At 35.1% G+C, this 27,383-nt stretch overlaps 1 protein-coding gene across 8 annotated transcripts; it reads right to left on the minus strand.

The window, feature by feature from the left end:
* Positions 1–234: 234 nt before the first annotated feature.
* Positions 235–27,049, minus strand: AASDH (aminoadipate-semialdehyde dehydrogenase). 8 transcript variants are annotated; one of them, XM_032497951.1, is made up of 16 exons: positions 26,744–26,985; positions 26,511–26,639; positions 24,185–24,457; positions 23,972–24,092; positions 20,711–21,030; positions 16,768–16,960; positions 13,500–13,741; positions 13,015–13,121; positions 12,316–12,488; positions 11,662–11,854; positions 10,887–11,002; positions 8,890–9,685; positions 5,312–5,475; positions 4,004–4,126; positions 3,364–3,495; positions 1,453–1,948 (listed from the first exon to the last, which is right to left on the minus strand). In XM_032497951.1, the coding sequence occupies exons 3-16, from the start codon at positions 24,412–24,414 to the stop codon at positions 1,559–1,561; spliced, it is 3,300 nt and encodes a 1,099-aa protein (XP_032353842.1). In that variant the 5' UTR covers positions 24,415–24,457; positions 26,511–26,639; positions 26,744–26,985; the 3' UTR covers positions 1,453–1,558. The 8 variants fall into 8 exon arrangements, with proteins under 8 accessions (XP_032353871.1, XP_032353842.1, XP_032353849.1 ...); XM_032497980.1 differs by lacking the exons at positions 1,453–1,948; positions 26,511–26,639 and adding an exon at positions 235–734; XM_032497958.1 differs by lacking the exons at positions 26,511–26,639; positions 26,744–26,985 and adding an exon at positions 26,999–27,049.
* Between the last annotated feature and the right edge of the window lie 334 nt (positions 27,050–27,383).

A 27,383-nucleotide genomic window follows, 5' to 3' on the forward strand; every position in this document is an offset into this window, starting at 1 on the left:
GTACTGTATGATATCACTGATATGTGGAATCTAAAAATATAAAAGTAGTGAATACAAGAAAAAGGAAATACACTCACAGATATAGAGAACAAACTAGTGGTTACCAGTGGGGAGAAATAAGGGAGGAGGGACAAGATAGTGGTAAGGGATTAAGAGATACACACTATTACATGTAAAATAAATAAGCTACAAGGATATATTGTACAACACATGGAATATAGCCAATATTTTATAATAACAATAAATGGAGTATAACCTTTAAAACTTGTGAATCACTATGTCATAACTTACATATTATACATTAACTATACTTCAATATAAATAAATAAACAAACAAACAAACAAACAAATCCTGCTTAAAATAGCCCAAATTGACTTCTACTGCTTGTAACCAAGAACTCTGGCAGGTCTGATAATTGAGATTCTACTGGTGAATAAATGGACAAATGAAATGATACTGCAGCTGACTGTACAATTAGGGGAAAGGTCAGCAACAGAGTATAGCTGGGGTTGGCTGGAATGCTGGGGGACATATCCTTGGCTGTCACTGTTCACTGGCTCCTGTGGCTCTTCTCAGTGTAGTCTTAGCTTGTGGCTCCCTCACCCCATGGCTTCTCCAGCAGACAGCCAGACTGATGTAGCAGCTCAGGGCTCCCTAGGCTATAAAAGCAGAAGATGCCAGGCCTTCTTGAAGTTTAGGCTCACAAGTGGCACAGTGTCACCATCACTGCATTCTGTTGGTTAAAGCAAATCATAGATCAAGCCCAGGCGTAAGAGAAGGGGGCTGCAAAAAGGGCATGACTAGCAGAGGAGATACAGTTCCCTGGGGGCAATTTACTACCAGGTAAATGGAAGTATAAGCAAAGTGCTATGGGACTAAAGAAGCAACATAAAGCATTATGAGATAACATGATACTTAGAAGTATATACAGTTTTTCTCTTTCCTAGTTTTTTCCGTGTTCCCTATCTTCAAGCCACTGAACAACAAAAAAGAGTGTTACAACAATAAAATCTAATAAATTGAAAAACACAGGTGTAAAAATATTCACCATCCAAGTTCATATATCAAAAATTGAGAAAAGTGTGTCCACTTGAAACTATACCGTGTATATGTTATTCCACATTAGTACTTTGTTCATTTAAAAATATTAAATTAAGGAACCTAATTTGATAAATAAATCCTATCTTTGAAAACCGTTTGTTATGAATCTCAGTATAAATGAGTGAATGGTGGATTACCTCACAGACTAAATTTTTAACCCAGCAAGTATATTCAGATCATTTTTCCCTGAGGTCTTTTATAACAAAACCAAAGTAGAACATCTATAGCCTAATTTAAAAAGTCTTACTTAATATGTTGATGTGTTTTGTTCTATAATTCCTTTTAAAAGCATCTGTTGCTCCTATAGGAAGTAAAATAGGGTTATTTTCCAAGAAAGCATAACAGACAAGTTTCTTAAACAAAATATAATCTTTAACATAAAATAAGACTATTTGCATCCTCTATAACATAAAATATTTTCAAACATCTCACAGATATATTCTAGTAAGGAGTGCACTATTTTTGTTTGCCACTCAATAAATCCAGACAGTAAACATAATTATTTCTACATCCAATAATAAGCATTGATTCCCAGACCACAGGAGAAGAGAAAACTTCTCCAGGAAGTTGATACACACTTTGCAACTGTCCACTCTTAGATTCCAAGATCCATAGTTTCCCATCAGTAGATGCTGCTGCCAGCAACATTTCATTGCTACGATTGTGGTTATGGAAAGCAAATGGTGTTGAATACACCCTTGAAGTAGTTTCAAATTTCCACTGGAGGTGACCTTTCATACTACAACAGTAGATAAAGCAATCATGGGAACCAAAAAATATTTCTTGCTCTGATGCTGAGGTACATGGAGATGAAAATATTGGTTCATTGGTAGAGAATTTCCATACCTGAAGGGTGATAAAGGCAGAAGTAATTCATTCATCTCAACAATTCTGTAGAATAAATTTTTATAAAATTCTTAATAAAATGTGAGAGATGTAGGCTATTGAATGGTAGCTATACATAAAGAAAATAATGGCTTTCTCTGAAAAGTAGCACACTCAGATTAGACCTCTGTTCCAGTAGTACAATCTAGCATAAAATGTACTAGAGTGTCATTATTACATGTCTTACTATTATTACTGCCATGCATATTATGAAGTAAAATTCATTTTGAACCCATTCAAAAGTTATTACTAATATGTTCAGAGACACTGAGTTCAAAGATAAAACTGCACTGAGTTTTCAATGTACCTTGTTAAAAATTGTGTCTTATTCTAGTTTCCTAAAGTAGGAAGAAGGAAAGAAGTACACTGAGAGGAAAAGTTTATGTGCAACAATTTAAATTAAAGCTTTAAATAAAAAAGCTTGTGTGTCTACTCTGTAGATATGTACTATTTGCTTATTTCAAAGCAACTACTGATAAACCTGTCAGCCAATATTTAGAAGAAAACACACAAGGAAGAAAAGGCATAAGTCTAAAGTAGTGTTTACAAATCCATACTAATAGCAGTATAATAAAAAAATAAAATCAAATAAAGAGTGGGCATATTCATGAAATAAGACTTGTAACCTCAATTCTGTCCCTGATTTAGACAAAATCAACTTTTTTTTTTGGTTCATACAGAAAATAAAAGGAGATGGGTAATAGCAGTTGCCTCTTCTTACATTTTAGAAATCCAAAGATGAGAATATATTCAAATTATTTTATAAATAAAAAATATTAAATGAACTTAAAGATTTCACCACAAAGTAAATGTCACACAGAGCAAAAGAAACTGCCAGGCTACAATGGGCCAACTTATGTTAGAGCTAGTACACTCTCAAGTCCACAAAATAATCCCCCAAATCAAAAACACAGTAGAAGCTGTGCCATAGTCACTTGTGGATACTTAAAAAATAGAGACTATGACCCCAACAAAAGACCTAATATATCCCAGATGGAGCCTACCCTGCCGATCAAGAAGCTCAAGCTGGAACCTCTATACAGTGGAAATTGGGTTATGTAACAGATCATGTTTTTATAGAAAAAGCAGGGGTTTCTTTCAATTTTCATAACCAGAATAGAAGTTATAATAGAGTTGGCTAAAAACTGGTAACATTTTCAAATTGGGGAAAGAGGATGGCAAAATTAAAACAATGTTTGGATAGAATCTTTTATATCTGGTATAGCATCATTTAAAAATTAAGAAACCCATGGCTTGACAATGAAAACAGAACTAGTTTTCAATACGAGCTGAATGATGTTTAAAATTTTACTTCAGTTGTTACCACATACTACACCTTTGAGAAAGATAAGTAAAACAGAAACAGAAATTCTTACCTGTTCTCCAAAGTGAGTAAAGCAGAGTAAATTCCCATCTACACAGCCAATGCAAATATACTGTAGGCAACACCGTGGGGAAGAAAAGAGTGGCTTTCCACATGAATATTCCCAAACTCTGTTCCCAGTAGCCTGTCACGGGCAAAAAGCAATTAATAGCATTTAAATCATTCTATTAATCAATTATTCTTTATAAAAAAAAAACTCATAAATCTCCTAGTGGTAAAGCTAGAAACATCAGAAAATGCTACAATGGCATGCTGACATTATAAATAAAGCTAGTACACATATACACAGCTATAAAATTAATAAGTATCATTTATGAGAGCTCAGATAAAAACAACAATACAACCAGGAAAGAAATAAATAGCACATAAACTCTGTCTTTACAATGGACACAAAGTTCTTGATGGGACTGAGAACATTCTGTCAATTAAAAAATTGATAAAAGACATACACAGAACTTAGATTTTCTCATCTTTTTAGACTTCATGTCAATCATTTTTAATGAATTCTGATTCAGTAACATATGAACTATATCTAATTGAAATCTGCTTCAAATTTTCAGAATTCAAAGCAAAAATTTAAAAATATTAAAGAAAATAACTAATAATATCAATAACCACTACTTTATGCCTACAGGATTTATAGCCAGTAAAAGTCCTCCCAGTGTAGCAAAATACAAATGGTGTGGAATCAGGCTCAAACAAGGAGAAGAAAAAACCGTTCCTCCGCATTTCAACTTCCAAACACACTTCTTTTTCTGCAAATAAGAAAGTAAATTAAAAAAAAAAAAGCAAATTACTGGGCTTCTGCTGGTGGTTAACATATCCACATATCCTGTCCTTCCTGATCTTATGTCTATTTAGTTAATATGATTTTTATTTTTAGTATAAAAAACATACTCACTGTGGAGAATCAAGTTAGTATAAAGGAATTGACAAAGACCACCACCCAGAAATAACCACTGTTAATATTTTAGCATTTTCCCTTGTGATCTTTTTAGTGTGTGTACACACACACACACACACACAGTTTAATATACTTGCGATCATTCTGAATATACTTTGTATCTAATTTACCTCACTTATTTTGTAAAACTCTTTAAATATTAATCCCGTAGGAACATAAAATAATTTCTCTCTCCACCTTATCATTGAAAATTGTTTGGAACTAATTTCTTGTATTATAAACAACTTGGAAATAGACATACTGGTGCATATATTTGTCCATGTTTCTTATTATTTTGCCAGGATAGATTCCTGGAAGAAGAATTTTACTAAATCAAAGGATAAGAAACTGCTATGTAAAGTCAAACTGTTTTCCTCAGAGGCTTACCTCCCACTGCTCTCATCAGCATTTAATGTTATCATTCTAATCTAATTATCATTTGCTTCTCTATCTCAAAGTTTTAAATTTTCATTCCTTTGATTCTTAAAGGCATGAAACATTTAAACATTTACTAGCCATTTCTTCTCTGAGGTCCTGTGCATTTATATCCCTCACTTATTTTTCTCTCTGGGCCTTTATATTTTTCTTATTAATTTGTATTTGATCTTAATTTCATGTACATTTAAAAATATGAGTTTTAACTGTCACATTTCTTACAAAAGTTTTCCCCAACTTACTTCTTTTTAATTTTATAATTCTTAAATTTTATGTAATCAGGTCTTACTGATAGTTTTCTTTGTGATACCTCTCAATTGTCAAGATGGTAAATTCTGAGTTCTTTATATTTCAAGACTCTATGAGTAGTAAATTTATCTTTGAAAATTTGGTAAGAAAGTTAAAAATATCTTACGACTTTGAGGGGTCTTAAGATATGTCTTAATCTTTCCATGTGACAAACTTGGGAAAGTTAATACTTGCTCCCTAGTCAACACCACCTGACAGTCTCACACTCTTCTATCAACATTTATGGTATGAAATTGATGAAGTGATTTCTTACATAAATATCCAAAGCATATGCATGCTGGTCATGAGATCCAATGTAAAGAAGTCCTGTGGTTGGATCCATAGTTGCTGAGCTTTTGACAGCATCCTCAGTAGTAAACATCCAGTATTGTTCTCCACTATTACTTTTCAAAACATAAACTAGCCCATTGTAACAGCCTGTTGGGAAATAAAATATAAAAGATGAGATATAGATATGTCACTGGAAAATAATTCTTTGGCCTAAATCATGGTAATATATATATTCGATGTTCTTCACGTGTACTTGGGCTCTGTTTGGCTCAGATTTGCATTTCAGCAAAGCAGAAATTGAACGGTAATCAATTGTGTAGAAACCTATTTAGCAGGTATAACCTAAATTTTAAAAGTACTATAAAGCGCTTCACTATTGAGAAAACAATGAACAGAAAGCATGATGCAGCAGAAAGAGGATTTAACAGACCTAGAGTCAGATCTCCTCATAGACATCCTTTGAGCAAATTACCCAGCATCACTGGGCCTCAGATTATTTTTCTGCTGAATGTGGGTACATCTACATCCAGGGTTATTGTGATAATTGGGATAAATGCCTAGCACATAAAAGGTGTTCAAGAAATGCTAACATTAACAGGAGCCAATGTTTATTGACCTTTCATCTCGTGAAGGGTAACTACTCTAAGAATCTGATATGTATTAACTCATGTAATCCTCACAGTGAAGTGCTACTGTATGCACATTTTATAGATGATAAAACTGAAGCACAGAGAGTTAAGCTACAAGAGGGTTAAGGGCAAAACTACTCAGCTAATGAGTGGCAGAGCCAGGATTTGAGTCTGAGAAGTCAAGCTCCAGAGCCTATTCTCCAAACAACTATACCAGACTGGTTTTTCTAAACTGCTGCTATGCATGAGAAGACAGGGTGGGAGCCCCTGACGTGGTGTAGCCAAAATAACCCACATACAAGTAGGAGTGGTCAAAATCTACAAAGTAAAGACCACTCAAGTTTCTGGACTGCATGTAAATCTGGGGAAGTGGGATTTGGGCATTGGGCCACCACTCTAGGCAGCTCTGCCTATGATTATAACCAGTGCTGCTCACTTGAGGCCCCATTTCCAGAATACGTTCTGTGCTTTTTTCTGGCAGTTACTGCTTAGTAGCAAGACAGCGTCTACTTAGTGATGGTGAAGACAAATGTCCTACATAGTGCAGCACACCAGCACTCAACTGGGTAACGAAAAACTTCTTTCAGTTCAGCTCCAGAAGAAAAATCTTTGTGACTTTGGGTTAGGCCAAGATTTCTCAAATATGACATCAAAAGCATGATCCATAAAAGAAAAAAATAAAGTGGACCTCGATGAAATAAAAAAAAAAACTCTTCATAATACACTGTTAAGAGAATTAAAAAACAAGCCACAAACTAGAAGAAAGCGTGCAAAACATACATCTGATAAAGCACTTGTATCCAGAATACATAAAGAATTCTCAAAACTCAGTAAGAAAAGAAACATAACAATAAAAAAAGGGCAAAAGATCTGAACAGACACTTCATAAAAGATGTACAGATGGCAAATAAGCTCATAAAAAGAGGTAAAACATCACTAGTCACCAGGGAAATAAAATTAAAACCACAATGAGATACTACTCCATAACTAAATAGTTAAAATCTTTTAAAAATTTAACTGACAATACAAAGTGCTGACAAGGCTGTGGAGCAACTGGACCTCTCATACATTGATGGTGGAATGCAAAGTAGTTCACCTACTTTGGAAAACAGTTTGGCTATTTCTTATAGTTAAACCTACACTTAACATACAACCTCCCTTTCCTAGATATTGAGCTAAGTGAAATAAATACTTACATTCACACAAAATCCTACTAACAGATAGCAGTCTTACTCAAAATTACCAAACCCCAGAAATAACCCAAATGTAAGTGGATAAATAAACTGTGGTACATCCACACAATGGAATACTCAGCAAAATAAACTACTGATGCATGCAATAAAATGGAATGAATCTCCAACATAGTATACTAAGTAAATGAAGTCAGACTCAAAGCTACATACCGCATGATTTCATTTATATGACTTTTTGGAAAGAGTAAAATTATAGGGACAGAAAATAGATCAGTGGTTGGGGGAAGGAGTAAGAATTGGAATGACTATAAAGCACAGGAATTTTTTGGATTAATGAACTCCTGATTGTTGTAGTGGTAACATGACAGTATGCATCTGTCAAAACAGAGTCAACTGTATACTAAAAAGGGTGACTTTTACTGTATATAAATTAAAATTTTTAAATTTTTTATTAATATAAGTGACCATCATGTACCACAGGCTTTGGGTCTAGACACCTGGGATGCAAACAGTAATCTCAATGAGCTGACTTTCATGGATAGGGATTACTCATGATTACTCACATATGTAATTGAAAGTTTCCTGTACTATAATTTTCAAAGTGTAGGTGTTCAATAGGGAAGGATCAAACTCAGATTCAAGTAGATCTCAGCCAGGATAACATAAGTAGAGAGATACATTTCTAAGCACTTCGTCTGAAAAGCTTTGGTGAACAGATTCCATGAACACTCAAGTGAAGCTTAATGTAGTTTGAAGGGCAAAAGGAGAGTGGTAGTCAAGGAGAAATTATACCTGGACCCCCATATCTCTGTAAAGTAAAAAGTCATCTACACCTTAACAAAACTGAGTAGCAGGCAGTAGCTAACACTTAATGAGCCCTTAGTCTGTGTCTAGCAATGTATTAAAGGATTCGTAAGCAATTATCTCATTTAATCCTCTCAAAAGCTCTATGATTATTGTGGTGGTTTTAAAATACGTCCACAAATTCTTTGATATTCTTCCTTTCAAGAGGTGGAGCCTAATTCCCCTCCCCTTAGGTGTGGGCCAGCCTTAACAGAATAAAGCAGAAGTGACGGCATACAATTTTGGACACTAAGTCATAAAAGTACTGCATTCCTCCTTACTTACTCTCTGAGATCACTCCCTCTCAGGAAAGTTACCTGCCACGTTGTGAGTGCATTCAAGCAGCCTATGGAGAAGGCCACATGGCAAGACACTGAAGCTTCCTCCCAAGAACCAGCAAAGAGCTGAAGTCTTCTGTTAGCACCAATGTGAGTGAGCCATCTTGGAAGCAGATTTTTCCAGCTCAAGTCAAGCCTTTAGACAGTTGCAGCCACATGAGAGACCCTGAGCCAGAACTTTCAGCTAAGCTCCTCCTGAATTCCTGACCCACAGATACTGAGATAATAAATGTTTAATACTTTATGCTATTAAGTTTGGGGATAATTTGTGAAGCAGCACCATCTTTTATATATTATGCCCATATCCTCATGAGAGAAATGAAGTTCCAAGAAGTTAAGCAACTTATTGAAAGTCACAGAGCTGGTAATGGCTTTGAAGTTAGGGCCAAATCCAGAAACTGTGACCCAAGGCTCACATCGTGAATCAGCATACAGTTAACTATTATTCCTTGACAGCAACCAAACCTACCATACATAGGTTTAATTTAAATTGGTCCTACTAGCATTTTCACATGGTAATTAAATTTAACTCTATAAACCTCAAATTCAGAAACTTACCCACTACAACAAAGTTTCCACACTTAGATACACATGCTGAGGATTCAATTCGATCTCCCAAAGTCTGTTCCCATTTCACTTTCCCAGAGTAAAGGTCAACTGCCATCATTCTGTGAGAATGGGAGCCAATGTACACAGTCGCAGATGACTTATCAACAGCTGGTATTACAACCAGAGGAGAAGCATCCACACATTTGCCTGTGTCTGACCTCCACCTCACACGAAACTCCATTTTCTCAGCCCCCATCACAGGTGTTTCCTCTTCAGGAACGTCTGCAATACAGGATGGATCTTTTGATGTCCCAATAAGAGCTGGAGGATTTAAGCTTTTCATATTTTGAATATTAGTTTGTGAAATTAAATCAGAAGAATAGGCTGAAGGGCAATGTTCCAACGTAGTTAAAAACCTAGTAGTATTCAGAGACAAAATTTGACTCCCTCTGCTTAGTGCCATAAAAGCATTTATCTCACTGTCACAATTTAAAGACATGACAGATTCCTGACGTAAAGATTTTCCATTGTTTTCCTCTTGATTAACATCATTCAGTTTTCTTTTTGTAGCATAATTCTTGCTAAATGTCAGATCTTCATCTGGAAACACTGTCTGAAGGATGTGATTGTAAATCTCTAAAACAGAACTGCTAAGAATAATTTCCAGAAGCCCAGGTACTGATGTGCCAACAAGGTTTTCAATCTCACTGAGGAGCCGTATGGACTTCAAGGAATCTCCACCACTATTTAAGAAGAGTGACTCATTAGGAACTTTCAGAGGATCTTCTGAGAAATTCAGAACAGACTACGGATTAGAGAAGAAATATGGTGAAGTTAAAGGCCTAAAACCAGAAGAATTCAGCATTTACAGATAATATATAGATGACAGTACCTACATTAATGAGATGAACATAAGACACACAAAATAAATATTTTTAATAATTAAAATAAACTTTAAAATTATTTTCTGTATAGTAAAGAAGACCATCATTATGCTACCAATTTTGTCACAAACTTACCCAGAATTGCAAACTATACTTTCCTTTTGAGCAATTTTTTTACCCATACAATAGGGAGTGGAATTATAAAGACATCTGATTTACTAATTATAAAGCCTACAAGATGCTAATATCTGATATTTCTATAATATGGGAACAATTATCATCATCAACTTCACATAAATCAAAATTATTTCCAAGAATCTAAAAAAGAAGTAGGTAAGACTTTTATCTAGATATCCTCTATTTTCAGATGAGACTATATAATTACATCCTCTTTTTAGAATACTTTAGAAAATTCCGTATTTTATCAAAGAAAAATTATATTGAACCTATCAACCATAGATAATAAAAAATATATATTTCGAAATAAATTTTAATTATATATAAATTGTTGTACATATATCAATTATACATATATATGTATGTATGTATATACATATCTCAATTCCCTTAAGCAGAAACATATGTGCTGTTATTGACAGTTCTTCTGGAATAATGGTGTTAAGACTATTCCACGGACAGTGGTATAGCAAGATGTGGCATATTTTCTTAACTCTGACAAGTGCTACTGCACTCCACTGCTCCTCTTAGGGAAAAGTTATGTCAAGATAGGTTTTGTCTACTTGTGCCTTTTATGACTACCTCACTTCCAATAAATTTCTATACGGGGAGCTTAATCTAATTATACAGTAGAGAAACTAACTCTTACTTTAATACAAATTGAATAAATGAAGCTATACTACTTAACATCTGGACAGCAGTAACATTCTTAGAAAATTTTATCAGGCTTATTAGGATGCTATCATTCCCTGAAAATACACAATGACCTCCTTATAATAACAAATTTGTATCTTAGAAGTTGTACCTTGGGGGAGGGTACAGCTCAAGCGGTAGAGCGCATGCTTAGCATGCATGAGGTCCTGAGTTCAATCCCTGGTACCTCCTCTAAAAATTAATAAATTACCTCCCCGGCCCCTACCCCCCAAAAAATAAAAAAAGTTGTACCTTCCACAAATGCTGTAATTTTTCCCACAGTTCATCTTTGCCATTGAGCTTCCATTCAGACTTTAAGTTTATGTAGTTAAAATAAATCTTATTTAACTCAGAAACATCAATTTTGCCTTAAAATTTAAAAAAATAACAATTTTAAAATTTCAACTTGAACCCTTCATATCTTCGTTAGTCACAATGCACACATTTCTCACTGTAAAGGTTAGAAATACTACAGAATAGTTTGTCTCAGACAATCACTAATACAGAAAGCAGTGCCATGCTACCGAGAATGTAGTGGGTAACAGATAAGAAAGCAGAGGCTAACATTGATCTCATTTAAAGAGTTACAGAAATGGTACTATTAACTGAGCAAGTACGGCATTTTGAAATAAATATTAAATAAAGATGAAATTGGGAAGGTAACAGAATATGGTGATTACACTTGATCTTAGCCAAAAGGCCGAGAAGCGATCAGAATATGGTGATTAAGAGCACGTGTTTTGAAGTCACACAGTCCTAGACAGAATTCCAACTCTACTACTAACTAGCAATGTGATTTGGGGAAATTTATTAACTTCTTATGCCTTATTTTCACATCAGTAAATGGGAATAATACCACCTATTCACAGGATTTTCTGGAGATAAAATTAGTTATACAAAGCATTTGACAGAAGGCCTACCACAATACATATTAGCATTACTTATAAGGACTTAAGTAGCCTTTAAACTAGTTATGAATACAGTTAGTATCATTTGGCACCGAAACAGCTGCATCAAACTATTTTACCGTGAGATGTAAGTGGTAGAGAATCAATCAACACAAGCTCATCCGGGATTGCATGACTTGGAAGATACTTCTGCAGTTCTTTAAAGATACAATCCTTTACTAAATCCTTTTTGGACACCATGAACAGAATTAATTTTTCCTGATTATACCATGTAACTGCACAAGACTCCACTTCTGGAAGACCTTCAGCAATCTATAAAAGAGATTATCCCAATTTGCCAGTGAGGACATTTTTAAAAACAAACTTCCTAAATGCTCAAACTTACCATGTCTGAAATCAACACAGTCAAATTAAATTCTGGAATACACTAGAGACTTTTTAAAAGAACTGTCTGCTGCTATCACTATTACCAGCACACAGGGTTCTTAATGTTTTCCAAAATAATAGACCCTACAGCAAAATAAACCAATTTATTTTCACAGTTATCAAAATCTATTTTGTTACTTATTTCAAAGACAACTCTCTCTTCATGTTGAGAATGAAGTGCAAAATGAATTATCCATATCTTCTATTGTAATTGATCACTAAAACAAAAATCATGGTTTAAACAATATTTATAGATACTTATAGAGAACCCTGGCACAGAAAACTAGTGATAGCTGCCTCAAAAATCTACAGATATTAATAGATATTTAATATTTAAATAGTTCTACCTGTTGCACAAGTTCAACATTAAGACGTTTGCCATGACGTTTGATCTGACTGTCCTTTCGTCCCAAGAAAAATATCTCTCCATCTTTCACAGTCACAAAGTCTCCTGTAGCCCGCATTGTGCCAAGTGGTACTGTCACTTCATCATCGAGAAAACACACTCTATATCTGCCACCTTCACAAGATATAACCAGCAATAAAAAAAATAATAAAAAATTCACAGAAAATATAATAAAATCATCAAATCAAAACATCTCCAAAAGTTCAGTTACTAAGGTTCAAAGTTTGAATAGTTATATAAAAAAGGGGACTCACTTTTAAATGTTATCTAATAAAATTGCACGTAATAGTAACCTTGGTAAAACTGCAAAGAGATAATACAAAATTTATTTCTAAAAACATATATGTGATTAAAAACATTAGAATACTAATTAAATAGAATTTTGGCTATAAATAGAAATATAAAGATCCAAGTTACAGTTTCTAAATTACTTTTACATTTTTCCTCAGTGTATTAGACATTGTTATCTGAAATAATTAAGGTAACATTAAATGTTTCATGACTATAAGAATGAGATTAAAAACTACCATCGCCAAAAAGAATACTAGACTTAAGAAAAATTGGGGAAAGAATAAAATTAACCCATCAGATCTTTTTTCTTCAAAAAAAAATTATTCCCAGTCAACAAATATATAACAACCTAAAAATACTTGGCCAATGCCTTCTTGAATTGTGAAACCATTAGTATCTCTGACTTCAATTACTGTTCCAAGCAGTGGAAATCCCAGCTGTACAGGCAATTCACATCTATGAAAACACAACAACCCAAACCAGATTTAAAATTTTTCATTTGAATAGAGTATTTCCCAATGTATTTAAATCACACTGAACCAAATAAAGAAAAAAAAATGTTTTGCTATGCTACAATTCAAAGACTGCTAAGAGTTAAAGGTTAGGTGGAAAGGCTATCGTGTTATTTATTGCTGTTTAGTTACAAAAAGTTCTAGCAGGATCTGTAGCACCAGTTATAAGGAAGGTTCTGAATTCCCAGCTTAAAATTCAAGATAAAATATTTGTGTTTCTAAAATAATTACCCCAGTCCCTATAAAAAACAATATTTGTATTAAGATACTAGAAAAATACAGTTTCTCTCTACCTAATTTAGTAACTGAAACCCTTACTTACTTCAAAGTAGAGTTAAGAATCTTCTCTGGAATTCTGTAAAAAGTTGCCCAACTTGACACCTCTGTAATACCATAAACATTAAAAATTTGAGTTTTATTGCCTACTTCTCTCCAGCTTTTGAGAGCAGTTAACGATGGAAATGCTTCACCACCAAGGGCTAATACTCGAAGGGAAGTATTGGCTGATAAAACAGTTGACTTGATAAGCTGAGATCCAAATCTTCTAAGCAGTGTCGGTGTTGCCTACAGATATATTAAAAACAAATTATTTCTTTCTCTTCACTTCTTTAAAAAAATGAACAATGTAATGATTAGTTCAAAGCTTAACAATGAGAGTTCACATGGAAATTAAGGCTGTGTTTACTAAATGGCAAATCATATTTGAAAAACTACTGAAGCAGCATTATCTTTTTAATGTGGATATAAATTTTGCTTTAGCAAAAAACTTAAGCAAAATATTGTTTCATTATAGTTTAGACAAAGAAACTTAAAGATCAAAAGGACAAAATCCATAAATCAATTTACATTTCCTTTTCCATTATTTCTATGTAAACAAAGTATATAAAAGGGTTAAAAAAAGTGCCTAAACAAAACAAAGTGAATAAAGATTTAAAAAAAAACCTCTATCGAGATAATATAATTGATATACAATAAACTACAAATACTTAAGAGTGTACAATGCAAATTTTGAGATATAAGATTGGTGAAACCATCCCCTCAATCCAGATAATGTATGTATCCTTCAACCCTAAAATCACTTATGTACTATTTGTACTTCTTCTCTCCAACTGGACCCCTTCTCTAGACAACCACTGATCTATTTTCTGTCACTAATGATCAGCTGACATTTTCTACAATTTTATAAGAATAGAATCATACAATATGTATCCTGTTTTGACCTGGCTTCTTTTACTCTATGCTGAGTAAAAATACTTTATGGTTCATGTTGTACGTATCAATAGCTCACTCTTCTTTGTCCTAGTCTGTTCAGGCTACTAAAAGAAAACACTATAGACTAGGTAGGTTATAGACAACAGAAATGTATTCCTCACAGTTCTTAGAGGACGGAGGTCCAAGACTGGGGTGCCAGGCTTCAGATTTCTTGCTGTGTCTTCACAGGGTGGAAGAGGCTAAGGATCTCTGTGGGCTCCTTTTTTACAAGGGCACTAAATCCCATTCATGAGGGCTCCAATCTCATGACCTAAGCATTCCCAAAGGACCCATATGAATTTTGGGAGGACATAAACACTCAGACCATAGGACTTTTTATTCCATTGTACAGATCAGGACTAGCTTTTGCATTCCCATGTAAAATTTAGGATCACCTTGTCAATTTCTGCTCCAAAAAAGTCTACCAGGATTTTGATAGGGACTATGTTTAATTTATAGACCAATTTGAGGAGAACTGCAATCTTGACAATATTGAGACTTCCAATTAATAAACATGAAATGTGTCTTCATTTATTTAGCTCTTTAATTTCTATCAACAATGCCCTGTAGGCTTTCATTGTACAAGCCTCGTTCATCTTTAAATTTATTCCTATTTTAGATACTATTGTGAATATAACTATTTTCTTAATTTCATTTTTGTTTTTTCCCATTATGTAGAAATATAGTTGATTTTGCATATTGCTCTTGTATCCTCCAACCTTGCTAAAACTTGTTTATTAGTTCTAGTAGCTCCCCCATGTTGTCTGCAAATAGAGATTTTTACTTTTTCCTGTCCAATGTGGATGCTTAATTTCTTTCTTCCTTTTTGCCTTACTGCACTGGCTGGAACAACCAGAATAATGTTGAAGAGAAGTGAAAAAGCGAACATCCTTGCCTTGTTCCTAATCTTAGGGTGAAAGCATTCAGTCTTTCATCCAATAATGATGTTAGCTGTGGCCTTTTTGTAGATGTCCTTCATCATATTGGGGAAGTTCCCTTCTACTCGTGGTTTGTTGAGTTTTTTTTTTAATCACTGATGTTGGATTACACAAAATAATTTTTCTGCATTTGTTGACATAATTACATATTTTTTGTCCATTATTCTTCATGTAGTGTATAGCATCAATGGATTTTTGGATGTTAAATCAAATGTGCATTCCTGGGACAAATCCCACTTACTCACATTTGATGAAATAAAACTATTTTTAAGGACAAAAAGAAAAAAATTTTTTAAACATAAAATTCACTCTCTGCCCATTTTGGCTCCAATACCCACCCCTTTTAGTGTGTAATGTGCACCTGCATTCTACATTAACCAGACCTCCTTAGAAGACACAGGAACACCTGCTTGAGATTGTGCTAAAACATTAAGCAAGGAGATCAGACTTAGAGAGGTATAATTCACTAATCTGACATAGAAGGAAAGTCTCTTTTCCTTTAGTAACCATCACTCAAATCTAGGTACTTTGCAAATATTTCCTGAATTTTATAAGAAAGTAAAACTTATATTAAAATCTTAGCCAGATTCACAGAATACTTCACCAACAGATGAGAATTTATACCACTGATACCCAGGAAGACACACTCCTATACACATTTTATTTACATATACATATACATAGATAAACACACACACACACACACACACACACACACACACACAGAATTTTTTATAGGATGAAAAACACATTGCCTAAAAAGAAAGTCAGTTGCATCAAATTTTCTCTCTGGGGCAGAAATTTAACATCCTCTCAAGTCTCATTATACCACTTAAAAATCTGATATTTTAAACTTATCATGATATGCATATAATTTTATTAACTCTCTCTAGTATTAATAACCACTTGCAATGTAGTATCTTAAAGCCTGTGTATCAATCACATACTTTCAGATACATATTTTTTAAATCTTTAAAAATGCCAAACATAAAAAATACTTGTTTTTGTAGGTTAACATAAAATATACTAATATAAAAATCAGAAAATCTAAATTTCTAACTCAATTATAATTTAACTTACTTAAACCAGCCTTTAGGGGGAAATGCAATGAACTTAAAACTTAACAAAGGAGAGGCATATCCCAACAGATCTGGGTAAAAGTCAAGTTCCTTTAGTTATTACAGTATGTACAAAATGCACAGTAGAAGAATTTTCTAGACAGAATGAACTGATTTTTTTCATTCTCAAACAAAAAGTGACATCTCCAGGAGACAGCCCTTGATAATCTAACTAGATTATCACTAATCCATTAAAAAATTATAAGAATATAAAATATTCTCTAACACACTTAACATGTTGAACAATAAAAGACAAAATGCTTCATTTGTTCATAAAATGTACCTGCAAAATAGTCACTCTGTGATGGGAAAAGAGAACAGCAGCTAACTTTGACGGGAGCACTTTGACAGAAGTTGGTACAATAAGCAGAGAGGCACCACTTGATAGAGCAACAAATATTTCCACAACAGAAGGATCAAAAGTCAGAGGTGAAGCCAGAAACAAATCATCTTCGTGTGTGATTTCAAACAGCACCCTAAGACCAAAACAGAATGTAATTATGAGAAATGCTTAACATTTAGTAAACAAATAATCCTAAAAAAAATTTATGGCCATTAAGTTTCCAGATGTTAGCCAAATTTTATTGTTCTTAGATTAACCAAAATGGTGCTATTAAATCTAGAACTCTACTCCCTAAATGTAAGGATTAAAAGCCATTTAAAGCAATATCCACTTTTTTTTTTTTTACCATTTTATATTTTATACTTGATGGTCTTCTGATATGTCAACTTGGCCGGCCTGAACTACAGTCTCTAGTTTCCTTTCTAGTATGTTTCTGTTAGGGTAGAAGACAAGGATATTCTCTCTTGACAGCTGGAGGACAGAAGAGGGGCAGCTGTCATTCTGTAGCACACATGCCTTCTCCCAGTTATTCAATCAAACACTAATTTAGGTGCTGCTGTGAAGGGATTTTGTAGATGTGACTGAAGTCCCTAATTAGCTGACTTTAATCAAAAAGGAGGTTATCCTGGGTTGGCTGGATTTACTTAGCTGGAAGGCCTTTCAGAGTGTTCAGGCTTTCTCTAAAGAGACTCCCAACAGCAGCTGGATTAGCAATTACTCCCTCTTCCTCCGATCCTCTTTCCTGACTTGCCTGTGGACAAGCATATGCTCAGGGGAGCTCCAGTCTGTTCATGATGATCTCTTCCTGATCGTCTACCCAATGGACTTCAGTTTTGCTTAGCCAGCCCTGACAAGTGTAAGCCAATTCCTTGTAATAAATCCCTGATGTAGCCTCCTGGTTCTGTTTTTCTGGTAGAATCTTGAATTATTCTATACTACTTATTTAATGATGCTTAATATAGACCTCTGACTCCCTTTTCCCACCATTTGACATTTTCTCTCAGGATCTCAACAAAGAGCAGAACAGAATATATGTGGTTAGAATTTATAGAGCACAAATGGTCAGTGTTGAGCCAATGTCACTGCTTCAGTTTAAAGACACAAACCCTACTCTATCTAAAAGCAGGGATTACCTTAACTTCAAAATATCTCCAAGTATGGTCATGTGGGGACCCACTTGGAAATCCAGGGTTGGTAAGATTATTTTAAGCTGAAAACATTTTGGATTTAACAGATGCAGAAAGAAGTCTTCTTGGAGATTCCCTTATCTGACTGATAGCAGAAACTTCTGGGGAATGAGACTGTCATAAATTCCGTCTTCAGAGTGACTTTTACTCCCAGAAAGTACATCAAGAGTTAACCTACCATAAGTTCCCTCTACAGGGGATTTTTATGGCCCTGAAGACATGAAGAAAACTCTTCTCACCTGCGTAGACCAACATTATGAGTTTCTTATCTCCTTCTGTCTTTCCTAAAGAAACTTATTTGATTTCTCACAGAAGCCTTTTCTTCCCTTCCCTTTCCCCTACTAAGTTAGGTAGATAAGCCCCTAACTTGAACCATTTAATAATGCAATTCAGAACATGCCACCCCAAAATATGCTCTGGCATCTAGACTATTTTGAGTTAAAGGCACTTGAAAAACAAATACAAGAAAAACACTCTGATCTTTCTTTTTTCATAAAAGCAGACGAAATTCCCATAGGAATGTCTTCCCTTTACCCAGAAGGACGATGTTCTTATCATCAAGGATAAGAATGTGAAACCAAGAGAATTCTATACAAACAGACCTTGTTAAAATAATTCTTATCTTCCTTTAGCCTCCCCACATTAAGTTTAGTCACTTTTCCACAACTGCTTCTCTGTTTAACCTAATATCAAGCCTTGACATTTCTTTGGTCTTCATTCCTTATGAAGGATCCTGAATCACATAAAACTTGTATTACATAAATTTGTATGCTTTTCTCTTGCTGATCTTTCTTTTGTCAATCTAATTCTCAGGCCTAGCCAAAAAGAACCCTAAGAGGGTAAAAGGTGATGAAATAAAATTTACATTGTAAGGCAGGACAAGAAAATTTAAACATAAAATTCTGCCCATCTGGGCTGTCCCCCCTTCCCCTAACGTGCAGTGTGCATCTGCACTACACACTAACCAAACCTCCTCAAAGACAGGAGTGCCTGCTCCACCATTAAGGATCATTTTTCCCCCTTTCTCTGACTCTAGCAATGTAACTTCTTAAAGGAATAGCATTCTTTCCCCACTCTGTAGGGAGTCGTAATGATTTGCTGCTCACTTTGTACATGCTTACCTGGACTTTGGTGAACTTTATGCAAAGTAACAGCATGTCTTTTTGTTGTTGTTGAAGTATAGTCAGTTTATAATGTTGTGTCAGTTTCTGGTGTACAGCATAATGTTTCAGTCAAACATATGCACATATTCCTTTTCACATGTATGTCATTTTGATGTACAATCCTTTGTCTTGAAAATGTGTATGAATGTGCCTTTGACTTCTAACAGGTGGAATAGATCTCAGAGCTTTCTGAGAATCTATCTCCCAAGTTATATTCTTTAGTTTGGCTCAAATAAAATTCCCTCTTTTCTTCTTAACTTGATTATTAATTAAATTTTCTTCTTAAATCAATTATTAATTGAATTTTCTTCAACAAAGGTAAAAGTTTGCTTCCCTTATAATGAGCTAGCTATTTCTTTTGTTAGTTTCCATATGTATATGAATACTTTTTTTGTTAATCATAAAGAATTTATGTAATTTATTATAAAAAGATGACAGCCTCATCTTTCCAAGGCTCTCTAAAGAGGTATTCCCACCCAGTATTATAAATATCATCTCCTCCCATCTCAAAATATGTTCCTCCTTTACCACATTACTACCTGATTTTTCAAACCAATCCTCTCTACCAATTCTCTACCCTTAGCCTATAAACCTCTCCCATCTAAAAACAAAAGTAAAAAACTACACCCTCCCAGAATTCTTTCTCTTCCATTAAAACTTCTTTCTAGAAAACAACACTTCACATTTTTTAAATCTCCATTTCCTTATCTCTTATTATTCTCTATCTCTAGTCTGTAATGTCTTCAGCCCTGGGCATAATAATTTTTATACTGATTACATATTAAAATATTTTAGGTATACAGAATAAGATATTTTGTTAAAGTTAATTTCACTTTTTAAATATGGTAACTATAAAATTTTTAATTACAAAAAACCTACAATGACATAACATTACATGTGTCTCATGAGGTTTCTATTTGTTTCCTCCTTTGATTTCCTAAGGCTACTCTCCTCTGGTTTCCTTCCTCCTCTATTTCCTTCTTTCTTTGAAAGTTGAGAATTTCAACTTTATAGAGACGTCTCATCTTCCAACTGTAAGAGCAAAAGCAAAGTCAACAATGCTACAGGAGTAAACTTAATGAAATGCAAATTTTTTTAATGTTCCTTGTCATCTTTTGGATGAAGTCCAAACTCTTCAACAGGGCATAGCAGGCTCCTGCCCCCTCAGGTCATAGGACCCCCACCCTTCCACGCTGCAGCTCAGCCTCAATGCACACTAGGAGGCCGAACTCCTTCTTTCTCCCACACTTCTGCTGGTACCTCTGCCAGGAATGTTTCTTCCCTTCTTATTAATAATTAAGAAGCAAAGCTTCCAACTTTATCATTTGTTTGTTGTTTGGCTCCAGGTTTGGATCAAACAGGTAAAGAAAGCCCTGTTCTGTTGAGAACTAAAGTTCAGACGCAGCTGAAACAAGAGACTCATTACTCGGCACTATCAATTCAGGAACAAGAGTTATAAAGAAAGATGTTTCTAAATTCTTTTTTCACTTTAAAATACAAGTTCTGAAGAAGAATTCTAAGGACAGAACTTACCGAAAATGCTGGATGTTTGGCACGATACATGCATGAGGGACTCGGACAATCTTAGGTGTCCCTGTTGTGCCCGATGTGTGGAGAACATAGGCCAAGCAGTGCTGGAGCCTCACATCCATGTGCTCGTCTGACTTCTCTTCCATGCGGTTCTCAGAATTCATGCTCTTCGTCATTTTTCCTTTTTCATATTTCTCTTTTCTATCATTTAGCATCAAGCACACTTCGTCATTTTCCCAGTGAAGTCTGAAGAGTACTAGGTCACTATGTTCTACTGTAAACGTATCATAGTTTAATAATGTTTCAAAGGAAGATCTGAATTTCTATGTGAAACAGGGAACAAAGTTCACAATATTAATTTGTTAAAAGAGATTCTTTTTTATACAGGATATGAAGTATTCATTTACTCATTCAACATGGCTTTTTTGTTTTTTAGTACAGTTCAGTTGACCTTTGAACATGGGTTTGAATGGCACAGGTCCACTTACATGTGGGTTTTTCTCAATAAGCACGTACTACCTGATCCGAGGCTGGATGAATCTGGGGATGTAGCACTCCACATACCAGGGGCTGTCTGTAAAGTTATAGGTGGATTTTCCATTGCTTAGGAGTCCGCACCCCTAACCCCCATGTTGTGCAAGGGTCAACTGTACTTGCTGTGTATCCAGGGATAAAAAGAGAAGTGAGAAACCTCCAAGAGCAAAGTGCTGTCATTATTTTCAGACTCATCTTTAAAATAAAGAGACATAAAAACAAACATCTACAGTGCAATGTGTAAGTGCAATAATGAAATATGCTTTAAATGTGAATGGGGACAGAGAAGGCTAAACTTAACTCCACCTGAAAGTCAGAGACTGATTCTTCATGTGTAATGTTTGTTTTAAGTAGCTATTCTCCAAACAAAGAAGAGGGGTACTTTAGACAAACCATCACACACAGTATCTGACCTGACAAAGCTGGTGTTATGGAAAATAGTAAGCTGCAGAACTCGAGGAGAGAGAGGTGAGTCATGTTATTGATTGGAGATGAGATGCTAATCCTTAATAACTGCACAGTCAACACTAAGTAAGGAGTTTAGACCTTAACCTGTAAGTGATGGGATCCAACTGAAGGTGGCAATGGCATAAACTAAACTTTGCCTATCAAGGAGAAACTGATATGCAAGACTCTAAAAACTGAGCACCTTAAATGAAACTTTCCTAACAACCCAGATACGCTCTATGGGCCTGAACTAGTCCACTGCAACAGAAGCGGACAGAAAGGTTCTATGAACAAAGAATCAACAAAGCTTGATGACTTCTGGGTAAGGAGTGAGCCTAAGAAGACTGCTGAGTTTCTGGCTCAGTTATCTAATGGATGGAAAGATTAATACAGAACTTTCCTTTGAATATATCTTTTTAGGTTGATAAGCAGCAACTTAATGAAACATAAAAAGAATTCACAATAAAGAAATAAGTATAAATGAGAGGAAAAGGTCAAACTCCAGGAGCCAGCAGGGTTTTGTATTTGTTCTGTGTGTATCAAGTGAAGGGTGTGGTATGTCCCGTAATGTCAAAAAAATTAAGGGCTCACATATTCTTAAGACATGGCTCAAAAACCATTCTCCTCCATTAAAATTTTCCCCTATCTACTAGATTGCATATATTTCTCTTAGGGGAATATCACACTATGTAGACTTAGGAATACTACCTTCTCTCTCCAACTACATAAGCAAATGGAGGGCAAAAAACATGTCTTAGGTTACTTTCACATACCAGTGCCTTCCCAAACACCCTGTCACTGATGCAGGGTTTCTCAGTCTCAACACTACTGACATTTTGGATGAGATAAATCTTTGTGGGGACTGTCTGCTGATTTTTACCAGCATCCCTGACCTCTACCTTTTAGATGCCAGCAGCACCCTTTTTCCGTCATGACAATAAAAATTACCTCCAGACAATGCAAACGTCTCCTATGAGGCAAAATCACGCCCAGCTGGGAACCATTGCTCTAGTGGATCTTGAGCATACAGTAGATGCTCAACAAATACTTCCTGATTGTTTCTGTGTTAAGTGAAGGAAGAACACCTATACCATCATCGAAGTCACGGAATAGGAAGCAACATACTTTCTGTGGGGTTTGCTATGTATCCAACTCCTTCCTATATGAAGTTATAAAGAATAGCTTGATTAATTAATTCTCACACCTAACCACCTTGACTATAAAAATTTCACCAAGGTTGTTTAAAAAATGAATATCACATCCCCTTTTTAGTTTTGCTTACTTGTCAACAAATAACCAATCTAAGGGAAAGAAAACTGTGGCCAGATACTAATATATGTGTATTTAGAAAATATTTATTAGTTAATACTTTAGTTGTCCCTTTCCAGAGGCCTTCCTCTAAAATCCATGATTCTCTAGGAAGTCCTCCATGTATCTCAAGTTCTTGAATCATCTTACTACATATAGATATAGATGCACACACATATACACACATAGGTGGAATGCATTTAAGTTACCTATATGGTTCATACAAGAAATGGGTAATAACAGGCTAAATTGAAAATACCTTCTATAGTGTCTTCTCTTTGGTTAAAACAGTATTTCATAAACAGGGAACAAAGAAATAATAATGAAACATGTGCTGTTTCTTGCTTAACACATAACATCAACTCTTGCCCCTTAAGCAGTGTTTCTTGGCTAGATCTTTGGTTGGCAGTCACTTAAAAGTAAGGAAGTAATAAATTTAGCTTTCCAGAAAGGTCTAAGTGTCAATCTCTTTTTCAAATCTAAGCTTGGAAATAATTCTTTAATGTTGCTGACCACTGTAAATTGCCATAAATACACAAAGATAAAAGTATCAAGTATTACAAAAGTTTCCTACTATAGGAACTACTTTGGAAAGAGAAATTCAAAACAATGCACAATACGTTATTACGAGGCTAGAAGACATGTTGATGCCATTGAGCAGTGGTTCGCAATGAATGGAGCATGCAGGTTGGAGGGTGCCTCTAGAAGACATCTAGCAATGTCTGAAAATAATTTTGGATGTTATAACTGGGATGTACTACTGGCAACTATTAAGTGGAGGCCACGGGTGTTGCTAAACATCCTATAATGTACAGAACACTTTTCACAACAATTACCCAACCCAAAATGTCAACAGTGCTGAGACTGAGAAACTGCACCAAGTTAGTGAATCTGGAAATCAAGACAAGGGATGGGACCCCTTCAACTGAAAGGTAAGTATAACACATTAAAAACAATTTAAATACCCACACTTACATTAATTTGCTGTTTTTCAACAAGGACATACTTTAGATCACATTTTTTAATAAAATGAACTGATAATGCTGGTGGTGAATCTGGATCAATAGGTGCATAAGCAGCAGGGACCTGGAGAATTCTAAAGAAACAAAGTACAGAGTCAGCATAGAATAGCTGTTGAAAGCAATCTTACTTTTAAGATACCGAATTTTTAGTTCTAAAAAATATTACCCTAAAATCCAAGAGGGTAAGTTTATCCCAGGTTGACAGTAGAGACCAATTTCCCGAATTCCTTGAAAGTCACAGTGTAACAGCAGAAAATGTGACAGTTCTGAAGCAGTGTTAACCACAGTCTTGTAGGTGTAATAAACAGGAGGCTGGTTGTTACATTCATCAAAACATACAGCTGTTTTATCCGAATAAAGGGAGGCAGCCTGATGTACCAATTCCTGAAGAGTCATTTTACTGAAGTTTATCTGAACATCACTGAGCAGAGAACTCTACCTATATTCAGAAATATAAGGGAGACAAGGAGTTTCAGGGAGTTTGTTGGAGGGGGAGAGAGAAAAACTTTTTATATAATCACTCCTCACAAAAATAACTATATCAAAGACACACAACTAAAGAATCTCTGAACTATGAACTGTCTATGGTAACTTTGCTGAGAACTTTGCTGAGAATGTTGCTGAACAATGAGGTTGAAATTTTGATACAGTCAAACTAACTTCCTGCCAGAGCTGGAAGAAATCTGGGAGGGGGATGGTACACATTGATGAGGATGAAACTAAAAATGTAGAATTCTCTCTCAACATACCACAATGTAAAAAAGAAATAGATTATAACATTTAAAAATTAACCAGTAAAATCAAATTTAAGGCACCACATGCTTAATTTTTTCATTTTTCTTCAGTTGTTACAGATTGATTAAAATACAGCAGTTAAAATCCTGTATGATGACTTTGAAAAGACTAATGCAAACAAAGTCTGCTTTTAGGAACTGAACTTAGGTGAAAGCAAAATCAACCTTTGATAGAGAAAAAACTACCTAGATCCATCAGTTTCAGTTCCCTATATATAAACTGTGCTTCTAACTATGTAATACTTAACAGAGGTCACAGCAAGTCACTTTTACAATTGTCAAAAAGCTCTTCATACTTTAGTTTGATTTTTAAATTGCCAACAAATTCATTAAATTTAGTCTCCAAATATAGCATTAAAACTCAATAAACTATTATATAAACACAATGTTCTCAGGGCTTCTCAATGCATATGATATAAAAAGGAGATCTGAAACAGGATTTCATTGGAGAAACTTTAGGGATGACTGAACAAAAAACCCCTCACAAATGCTAGTATTTCCTCAAAGGTAAAGTGATGTTTATTTTCCCCTCTGTAAACTTTATTTTCCAGATTTCAAAGCAAGTAAGATTTAACAGTCTATTTTAATTATTAATAATTATAATTATTTATATATATATACTTAGTTGAACTCATTTACCTATTGATTCATCCACGTTATTTAATCAATATCAATTAGAAAAAAAAAGAAAAAAAATCAATTAGAGAAAATAAAACATTCCTAAAGAGAGCAAAATGAACCAATAATTGCTGACACCCATAAGATTTGGAAATGCTATGATTTCTAAATAAAAAATTTTTAAATATAACTCTAGTACTTACAGTACTTTTAATAAGCATTTCTGTAAATATCAGCTTTTTGTGATGTACAAGATAAAAATTTTAAGCTTTCCTCATACACACAGATGACCATTATATAAACATAAGGAAGGCTTTCCTTAGCATGTACTAAAATTATGGGAATGAGTCCACTTCACAAGATTCAGTTAGTGCAGAAGGGAACTTTCTGCTACCCTCTCTCCAAATGAATAACAAATCACCTACATTACAGAATGTATTATAACTAAGGCATTTTTAACAAAAAGTTATAGTCTATGTGCAAAAATAATGCAGTTTTAACTCAAAAACACATATAGCAGTTAATTTTCCACATGAGGACAATCTGATTAATATATTATGCTCTAAAATTAGTTGACATCAAAGTAAGGGGCAAGATTACAAAATATATTCTTAAAAAAGAAAATGCCATTTTTTATGACAAATTACTACACTCACCACACATACCCACATAATTAAGATATTTTTACACTCTTAATTGACAGTTTCCCAGTGGTTGCTAGAGAGAATTACTGCAAAATTTATCCTTGTTGTCTAAAATTTTATTTTCATTAACAGAATGAAAATCATAAATATATTCGCCCCATTAGAGAACAGCATACTTGCTGGATTTCTGGGGCCATGCAAGAAGAAAAAAAAAAGCAAAATCCGGTAAACAGATTATATATGTAATGGGATCATCAAGTTTTAAGGTATTTGCTACTTTATTTACAAACTGTAGAGGCTATTTAGTCATTTAATCTTAAGAATGTCAACAAACTCTATTGCTCTGGGGACTCACCCTAGGTTATTGGCCATTTTAAAGACTGATAAATAATCTAGAAACCTAATTTTCCCCGTATCCACCGGTTTCTTAACTTACATTATGTGACTGTGTTTAATAACAATGCACTTTATCTCTTCCAATACATTTTTTCCCAACACGCTAGCAAGACGGGGTACACTTATTTAACCATTTGAAAGAAGGCGCAGAGTCTAACGCAAGGTGACTCTGGAGAAAGCACACAGGTCAAGTTTAGTCTTTGCACCACTCCACCCCGCCAGACACCATTAACTTAAATCCGAGGCCAGGCGGTGGCCCCCAACTAAGCAAACCTGTGCGCAGCCAGCCCCAGGTGTCGTCGTACTTCGCCTCCCTCACACATGCCCCACCAGACACCGCCTCCAGCCGAACCCACTCAGAAGGCCTAGGAGTGAGGGTGCAGTGAAAAGGTCAGAGCCCATCCAGGCCTTCTAAAGACAGTCCAACCGTGACGCTCTTCACACACAGAGAATAAGCCATTCACTACACCCAGGAGTTAAAGAAGTCCAACCGCGCAGCCAGCCGGGAAATCAACGACGAGGGCTCACCTGTAAATATTCCCCGTCGCTTTACTGACGTAAGCAAGAGCGACCCGGGGCAGGCTGCGTTGCGCTGCCCCGCCCCTTCCGGAAGCTGCGGCGCCAACTGGAGAGAAGAGTTGGCGGCGTGTTTCCGGGCCGCTCTCGTTTCAGTTACTGGATCTAGTCGCTCTGGGTTTTGGACAGGGTTTGCAAGGGCTTTGAAGCTCACCCGCTTGGAGCCGTGCCCTTTCTTACTTGCCAAGAAACTCTGGGCAAGAAGCTTTAATTCCAAGCCGATGTCTCCGTTCCCAACGTAGGGGTAAAGATATTCCGGATGGTTGATGAAATCCTGAAATAAGAGGGTGACTGGGCTTAATCCCCTGGACTTTTTGTTATAGCCTCCTGCCCTACA

The sequence above is a fragment of the Camelus ferus genome, chromosome 2, assembly GCF_009834535.1.
Source record: "Camelus ferus isolate YT-003-E chromosome 2, BCGSAC_Cfer_1.0, whole genome shotgun sequence".
NCBI lineage: Eukaryota > Metazoa > Chordata > Mammalia > Artiodactyla > Camelidae > Camelus > Camelus ferus.

Coding starts and splice junctions, on each gene's coding strand:
- AASDH (XM_032497958.1), bottom strand. CDS start 24,414: ATGACTCTTCAGGAATTGGTACATCAGGCTGCCTCCCTTTATTCGGAT. Junction 13,742..16,767: donor ACAGAGTGACTATTTTGCAG/GTACATTTTATG, acceptor ATATATCTGTAG/GCAACACCGACACTGCTTAG. Junction 5,476..8,889: donor TGGAAACTTTGTTGTAGTGG/GTAAGTTTCTGA, acceptor ATTTCCCAACAG/GCTGTTACAATGGGCTAGTT.